At 45.8% G+C, this 8,717-nt stretch overlaps 1 protein-coding gene across 2 annotated transcripts; it reads left to right on the forward strand.

Annotated features, from left to right (window-relative positions):
• Positions 1-14: 14 nt before the first annotated feature.
• LOC135391745 (uncharacterized) lies at positions 15-8,531 on the forward strand. 2 transcript variants are annotated; one of them, XM_064622170.1, is made up of 5 exons: positions 15-327; positions 2,942-3,022; positions 4,862-6,468; positions 6,924-8,254; positions 8,325-8,531. In XM_064622170.1, the coding sequence occupies exons 1-3, from the start codon at positions 70-72 to the stop codon at positions 5,486-5,488; spliced, it is 966 nt and encodes a 321-aa protein (XP_064478240.1). In that variant the 5' UTR covers positions 15-69; the 3' UTR covers positions 5,489-6,468; positions 6,924-8,254; positions 8,325-8,531. The 2 variants fall into 2 exon arrangements, with proteins under 2 accessions (XP_064478240.1, XP_064478239.1); XM_064622169.1 differs by having other exon boundaries at positions 4,862-8,254.
• The last annotated feature ends 186 nt before the right edge of the window (positions 8,532-8,717 follow it).

The following is an 8,717-nucleotide window of genomic DNA, read 5'->3' on the forward strand; positions in this document are numbered from 1 at the left end:
CGAGTTCAGTTTTGGACTGCCAATACGTACAACGTGTCGTTTTAGTTTTGAGTACGCCTTTCGAAAACTATGAATGCCAAACCTCCATATCCATACAAAAGGTCATCTGGTAAACACTGCAGTGTAAGCAGCTGCTACAACAACCAAAGAAGGCGCCAACGACTATTGAAAACTGAATGCAACATTCACAAAACAACCGTTTCGTGCTGTCAATGTGGAATATTCAGTTTACATCGCTTTCCAAGCGAAAAGAAGAACCCACATTTACGGTCGAGGTGGATTGACGCACTGAAAAGGAAGGATTTCGAACCGACAGTGAATGCAAGGGTGAGGTGAACACGAGTAATCAAAACAAATATTCTGTCCAAGCTTGTTCTCTGCTTGTTGATTGAGCATGGGGCTCCGATTCAAACGTCAGAAGCGCACACATCGTATGAAACAAATCCGCCATGAAAAAGAAAAAAAAAAAGAAGAATCAAAATAGATTCACAGCTTTCTGCGATTCTATTTTCGTATGCTTTCGTTCTTTGCTTCATGTGCCCTTTTATGGCCTGATAAGCACCATACCGAACAGTTCTCCCCGTAACAGTGGCCAATGATGAACTTAGGCATCATTGTCATTCCTCCCAGAAGGGAGAACCAATGAAACTGATTAGAAACGAGTACTAGTTTTGAGATGTTTTATGACGACCTTACCATCTTACTTACCATGTTACTTCATCTCCTTATAGTACTACATAATGGGGCACTTTGTACATCCACCCTCACCCTACATGCATAATGTTACAACAAAATCTAGCGCTCAGCTTGTCGTACGGTTGGCACTCGTTTATCTGGCACTGGCTGTTCCCAGCGGTAGTGATGGGCTCGCGGAATATCCACATAAATGAAGGTAAAGAATGGACAAGCCATCAGCAAAAAAAAAAAAAAAAGCATGTGTTTATTTCGGCAGGACGTCGGGAGCTGTCCATCGTCAGTTGCATAAAATTCAACCCCCATAAACTCTTACTGATTAACTAGAAAAAAGCATTATTCCTATGCTCAAAAATGGCAGAGCCGGCTAGCTGTGTGTCATTGTTGTGGTCATAAGTGGAAGTGACAGTGTCAGTGGCACTTTCATCTCTGTAGAGGAGATGTTGTTCCTCTACGGGTCCTTAATGGCGATGATGGCATATCCTGGACGGCTATCTGTGTTGAGGAGCTTCTCAGCCTGTGACTGGAACTCCCTCCAACGCCCTCCCGAGGGACTCTTGGGAGTAAATAAATTGATTGATTGATTGAACTCGCTGTGCGGGTCCCAGTGGAACAGCGGTCCTGGTGCACCTTGTCTGGTGCTAATGAAAGAGCTCGCCGTTGTCGACCTAAAAGAGGTAGGCAACGTCATGACTAATGCTCTGGGGAATGTGCGTCTTGGGCCGACTTCTAAGGGAACTGTGCTGACATACGTCTCATGGCGTCTGAGGAAAACCCAAGGAAAGCCCCAGACAGCTTCAGCCGGCACCGGGATTCGCCATGAAACGCCAGATCGTTGGTTGAGCGTTGAGCTTCGCCGGCTAGAGATTCCTCGGCAGACGTGGGCAAGTGCCCTCACCTCAGCTTCCATCGCAGATGTTTTTCGTCACCTCACCTCACCTCATTTCTTGGGGGAAACATTTGCTCATCCTCACCACATTTCTGAAAAATTTTCCTCACTTCACCTCAAGCTTCTTTCTAAAGTATTTTCCTCACCTTACCTCAACTTTATTCTTTCTAAAATATCTTCACCTCAACCTACTTATCTCATAATTTTTTGCCTGTCTCACCTTAACCTTCTATTGGGTGGGTAATGGGTGGGTAGGTGTGGGTAATGTGTCGTAGCGGGCTCTTATTGCTTCGTTGGTTGATTCCTGACAAAAAGTTAAAAACTACCCTCGCTTGGTTCATCCTTCTTTCATCAAGTATCCACTACGTGTACAATCACTAAAAATTGGACGTTGAGTACTTGGGTAGAGAAGTTACACAAACCGAGCAGTTTTGAGCAGTTTCTGTTTCTCATAGTGGCAAAACAGAAATTGCTTTTATTGAGTATCTCTCAAGTGAGAATTATAATGGACGATAGAGCTGGCAACACTCTGTGTTGCTCACAGGCAGATCCATGCTATTACATAAAGTATGTTGTTGCATTTAACATTCTGCCATCTTTAGACTTTTCGCAATGCAAAAGATACATGCGTTCTGTATGACAATACGGAGCAGACTGAGTCATCGTCTCGACTTCCAAACTTGACACGTGTCTTGTTATCGCCTCCCAAGGGCATCAAACGGTGCTGCACCCCTGACAGTTTTCGAGTGTCTGTGATTTGCAGGACACAACTTACCGTCTGGTGCCGGCTTTAAAGACTTATTCGTGTCAGAAGCCGTAGGCAAGAGATGACCGCCACTAGGACGATGCAGCAAAGTTGATTTGCAAGTGCTCCTCAACATTACCGTGGCAACAGTTAAAAATTCAGGTCGCGAACGTTTCGATCTACCCCTGTGATACCTGAATGCCTGCGATTTGGAAAACAGATGACGAAGTGTACTCTGCACCCAACACCACGTCCTTTGCCATTTCTAATGACATGTGACATGGTAACTCTGCTCACTAAAAAATACAGACTACTACTGATTACGAGGTCCTGCGACAGTAGGCCGTTTAATCAGGTACAAAATGTTGCAAAATAACTTCACATTCTACTAAATACCCAGGTTAAAAAAATATATACTTTATTCTAAATTAATCGGTGTTGGCATCAGGGTGTACTATTCCAGTGCAGCTATTGCTGATGAACAGAAGCCTAATGCAGTGCCGGCAAACGACCACAGATTTCGAGACTTGCACACTGAGGGTGAACATTAACTCCTCTAGGTGGTCCGAACTAAAAATGTGTAGTGCATTTTCTGTTTTTTTTTCCCTTTGCAGGTATGTTCCATTCACTTTGCCGATGGAAAGCCAACGTTTGAGAACCCTGTGCCAGAGCTTCACATGGGGGAGCCCACCATGGTTCGTCTGCTTGTAATTTCTCTATTTGGGTAGAGGCAGTGGCGGATCATTGGGGGGGGGGGGGGGGGGAAGTTGGGCGATTGCCCCCCCCTTCCCAAATGTCAATTTATACAATGGATTTTCCTCTCCCCCACTACGTGCTCCAACAAAGAAACCGCCCCCACCCCCACCCCCAAAGCTGATGGTCCGGATCCGGCCCTAGGTAGAGGCCATCTCTAGAGCAAGTAATAATTGATGTTCTCAGGGAATATGATCCCAGCTTCAGTGTTTCTGGTTGATGGCAAACGACATGAGCCGACGAAGAATTATCTTGCTAATTTTCTCAATAATGTCCATTAAATTAACCTTCGACCTTACCCGAGGGATAGTGCATGAGCGGAATGAACCCCCATGTTTATCGCATCTCTCAGGCACCTTTGCGAGTGCTAGAATTGAGCTTGAACAATTGGAGGCTCTGAAAAGGGGGCATGATGACTATAGGACTGTTGATCTCACACAAGCGCATGTACAGCTTGCGCCAAAGTTAACGTGAACACCGCTCCAACTTGCGAAACAGGAAGAGACCTACAGAGGTCACCCCCGCAAATGGAATGAGATGACCCAAATACCCTCTGCCATCATTTCTTCTAAGCACCACCAGGGTCCACAGGCCAGAACGCTGTTCAAGTTAACTCTGATGCGAGCTGTACTCCAATGAATTTAAACAGTTAGGGATTACAACTAACATTCCCAGTTAACATTGCTGAGGGATGGTCCGGGGATGCCATGGCAGTTGTTGCACCTTAGAGATCCTAATCGGCATTTTGGAGGAATCAGTTTGTGCTGCCCAGGGAAAAGATCCTTTGGAGAAATCTCTGCTGAGGCCAAGAAAAGGAACAGTCTTGTTTTCAAAATGTCACTGGTTCTCAACTGGAGGCTCCTGGTCAATCTATTGAGGAAGCATTTTCTTTTCTTTTTTTTTTGTAGTAAAGCACTCGTTTCTCTGTACTTTGGTTATTTTGCGGTGTCTGGGAACTATGGCTGAAAGATGAACAAAAGCTGCAACGAGGCTTGCTCAAACCTATACTGCTGAACTTTCCTTTTTCTTTGGGGTGCCTCAAAAAAGCAGAGTGTTGGCACATGTTCCTTGAAATTGAGGGAAGAACAACACATATTTAGACATTTCAGACACCTACATCATCCATAAACCAATTTACTTGCCTTCTGGTGACAAAGAAATGATGTATCGTTTTATAGTAATTTTTGTGGGGACTTAATTGTTGCGACCTTCGCAAGTTTTTCTGCAAAATTAAGTTTCACAGAGTAGGTGACACCTCTAGGAATGTGTACAGGACCAATGTCCTGTGAAATGTATTCCCAATACGTGACTCCATCCAAATTTGTGAATAACTATGACCGTGAGATTAACCACCTATACTGTAAACTATAAAATCACTATGATACGGTACATTTTGTATTTTTCTCTACAAGTTCCCCTTTTCAAGAATGTATGTGGCTAGAGTATTTATGATTGTAAACGAGAATTAGCCGAAGCAAGCCACAAACAGGGACGACGCAAACACGTAAGCCTCCAATGCTCAAGGAATGATGTAATTCAAATAACTCCGGAAATTGGTTAAAGGCTGATGTGTTTGCATCGCCCCTGTTTATGGCTTACGTCGGCTAATTCTCGTTCACAATTCTGGCATATGATTGATGGATCACAAATCATACTGCCATAGGAAGTCTGAGTGGTTAATCACAATATTTATGGTGCGCCAACATCTGTAAAATTATTCAGACCTAAAGCAGTGTCTTTTGTGATATATCGTGTGCTTCTATGGAATTTTAACCTCTCAGGATGCACCTCCCTCCTGGAAACGGTGGAAACGCTGGGAACAGGAAATGGTGTCGGAGAGCAAGAGAGCACCACCTCCATCCTTTACGTGGGCCACGGATGATGTAGAACAGCCATCGGAACAGTGTGAACAGGCAGCGGAAGAAAGAGTACCACCAAAACGCAAGGGTCGTGAAAGCACGCGAAAGCTCAAGGCAGTATCAGCCCACATTTCTACACAAGCGACGGTTAGCAGAGAAGGCCTATCAGAGAAGGATGAACACATGCCAGAGCAAGGATCCTTGCTGGCTGTCAAGGAGCAATTCAAATTGGTGGAGTACCCAAAGGCATTAATACACCCGCCCCCTGGTTATGGCCCTAAAACTAGATTCACTGTAGTCTACAGGGCTACAGACATGGTAGCGGACCACAACAGGGTTGTTGACATTGTGCCCGAGGCAATAAGGGATGATAAGAACAAAACGGTTGACGCTTGTGTGCAGGCAGTGCCGTCAGTGTGTGATGCTGTAACCATGTATGATGACCTCATCCAACCAGTCACTCTAGATCACTGCTACTTCAGGAGAGGGGGTGAAGTGCAGACATGCACGGTGGGTACACAGACTCTGCTGGCACTGTTGCCCAAGTAGCCTGAGGCAATTCTCGTTCTGTGCACATCACTGTGTCCAAGCACCAGCACGAATGTCTGGGAGATGGTCGTTCATCTGTGACCAAGAACTTGAGGCAAAGAAATGAGCAGGAACTTAGCAAGGACTTGAAGGGTGACCCGAGAATTGAAGCAAGAACTTAAGAACTGAGCAAGCTGAAGGACATAGGTCCACACGGCAGGAAGATTATCACCTGGGTGTCTGAAAGTGAAAGAGCATGGTGCCAGGTTTTACCACACAGGTAGTCAACTAAGCTGTCTGTATTACACCTGTGTGCATTAGCCACAGCCATTGCATCATTCAGTCACCCTAGCAGATGTCATTGTGGCTCGAGTATTCCTGCTCTTACAACGTTCATCGGTTTGGGAACTTGGGATTGATGATGACAGCAAGTTCACCTTTGGCTTTCTCTCACTTTGCAGCACGGGTTGCTCTCAGCTGTTCTGAACTGTGGGCCATACTATGTGACTCATTTGATAACAAAGCTGGAGGCGCCTCTGACTGCAGCGGGGACCCATCGTGTTTATCTAGAGCAGGACCCACATGCCTGGTTGGAATGTTGATAGGAAACTGATCAAGATACTGAAAATGATGTCCGTGAAATGATCTTCGGGGTACTGTGATTTTACGCGTATAAGCCACACCGCAGATAGGACCCATTTTTAGGAACGTTTTGAAAATTTTCTGGCAGATAAGCCGCACTCGCAGTTAAGTCGCGGGCAATACGACGCGACTGATTTGTGTGACAAAGGAGACCGTAGAGAAGGCCATAAACCCCGTGGTCCATACATACTCCGAGCTCGGCATGGTGTACAACAAAGAAGGTCAGTTTTAGTGTTCTACCAAGATCGGATTGTGCCCTTGTTGTGTTTTTCATGGATCGACGGGCCAGTGACCTTCCAGAAGACATGAATCACTGTCAGCACTTTTGTTAAAGCTGCTTGGGGGAAGGCACCAGGAAGGTCAGTCTACTTGAATGTCGACGCACCCCTGTTATGTATTGTTCCTGCATTGGCGGGACGGTGCTGTTCCAGAGACGCTGTTGGCCCTTTCGTTAAAACTGGCGTATGCGGAAAATACATACCAGGGAGAAATAGCCACGAGATAAGCCGCAGAGAGCTTGTGAGAAGAATAAAAAAATCGTGCATAAGCCGCAGCTAATACGCGTGGAGTTACGGTAATCACCAGTGCTACTGGGTATCAAGAGTTAATATACCCTGCCCTGTGAAGAGCTCGTTATATCATGACATGATTCCATTCCACCAGCTCCTCGACACACCTTGGAGAGTATGACAGCAACAAGCCTATCATAGCAAAGACTGTTAAGGCTGTTTTGCCACAATGTGGGTCCATCACAACTTTGCAGATCTGTCCACAGTGACATTGCTCAGTCGGTCCCTTTTCTCACTTCCTCAAGGGACATAGAGAACCTTTGTGTGTTCCACGGACAACATCTAGCTCGGGAAGGGCTGTTTACAGAACCTGGCTTCAGTCCTGGTATGCCACACTTCTTCACTGGTTTACACAATGAAATGTAGAACTCTGCAAGTACACCATCTAAAGCAGCTTGACTATGTACATAGCCAATGCATTCAGACTTTCCTGAAGACATGGTAGAAGCATGATGTGTCAGACCGGTCATTCTTGCCTTTCCACAGGCTACCAGGATATAGGCACAGGGCTTTGTCTGGCTTCTTTAGGTGCCTTTCACTGCAGGCAGTCAATAGACCTTGGTCAAACAACATGCACTGAGAAAGCTTTGCTATTGGGGCTTATAGCAGCAGGAACTATGGTCTGCAGCTGCAAAAGGTCTTAAAGCACATTGTTGCTGTAGCCCCATGTATCTACATGTCAAAAGAGGACACACCAAGCACATAGTCACTATGGGAATGATAAAAGTTAAAGGGCCCTGTGCAATAATGAACACGATATTATACTGCAAAATTCTGGAGTAGTGCAAGTCCTCGCGCCTTGCGGATATCAACGCACAACCACCTAGAACACACAAGATATGTTACTGCCCTCATTGGCTCAGACGTCTGCTGACACCTGGTGTAACCACTAATGCCCGGGCCAAATCAGAACAGAAGCAAGCTTTGGCTGAACAAGTCAGGCAACTACAAGACAAGACAGCCTGGGTGAACTACAGACAACAACTTTATTTTAATGATAATGATTGGGGAGTTTCACCACTAGGGGCAGTACTCTACCCCATTGCTAACTACAGGCAACATATGCAAGAGGCTATATGTACTACCTACACTGAAATCTGGAAGGGCCAGCTGGTTCTCGAGCTCATTTTAGAAGAACCCCTGTGTAGTGGCAAAAACGAAGACACAGCTGACTGGTACCAGATCGGAGGACGACGAGCACATGACAACAGACAAGTGTCTTTTTGCAAGCTGAGCTTCCTGAAGGAAGTTTGGGCTTGTGGTAGGAGATTCTACTGGGGTCCATTTCCTGTTGATAAGCCTTGGAGTGCAGAGCCATGGTGTAGAGGACCACCACTACTGCTGCTAACCTGCCACCAGTCCCTACCGTTGACAACCTGTTACTTACTACAAGTTTCCTGTAGCCAGGGGGCTAAGCGGAGGCACGGCTGGTCCAGTGGCGATCAAAATCTGTCCCGCCAGTCTACGCTATCCTACAGATGTAGGAACCAACCCACTTTATGGTCTGTGGGGGTTTCCTACACCAGGCCATCATACCCTGAACTTATGGTTCAACAGCTTTGCAACCATGCACTAGGTAAAGTAGGCTTAATACTTTGGCTAACCCTGCCTATGGGGCGTCTAAGCTAAACTGTTGTCATTTTCAGCTTCTAGGGGGTAGGTCTCTATATGTTCAAGGTGCCAGCCTCATTGTGGAGTTGCAGTGAGATGCCGATCAAGGAATTGTTCACAGGACATACTGGATCACGAGCAAAGAAAGAAGTGCAGTGCTCAACTTATTGTTTAGTGCCAAGAGGACTTTTGCTTTCCCATAGAAGGTACAAAATAAAAATACTGGTTACATTATATTTCCACACGCTCGTGTTTCGATGGAAAGTGGTGTGATGTGTGGCCTTCAAATGTGCACATGTTGGATTAGAGGTTGTGTGTGTTTGGTAAACTTATCTCATGATCACTCCAAGAACTTCTGTGGCTCATCTGTAGAGGTTGCCTGCATACCCGTGGTTTTGTATCCCCTTTGTACCTTCGTTTTTGGTACT

This window comes from Ornithodoros turicata, chromosome 4 (genome assembly GCF_037126465.1).
Source record: "Ornithodoros turicata isolate Travis chromosome 4, ASM3712646v1, whole genome shotgun sequence".
NCBI lineage: Eukaryota > Metazoa > Arthropoda > Arachnida > Ixodida > Argasidae > Ornithodoros > Ornithodoros turicata.

Bases quoted from the DNA above. Each gene is read 5' to 3' on its own strand.
- LOC135391745 (XM_064622169.1), top strand. From the start codon at position 70: ATGAATGCCAAACCTCCATATCCATACAAAAGGTCATCTGGTAAACAC. The intron at 328-2,941 runs GTGAGGTGAACA...TTCCCTTTGCAG, and splicing joins AACCGACAGTGAATGCAAGG to GTATGTTCCATTCACTTTGC. The intron at 3,023-4,861 runs GTTCGTCTGCTT...TTAACCTCTCAG, and splicing joins ACATGGGGGAGCCCACCATG to GATGCACCTCCCTCCTGGAA.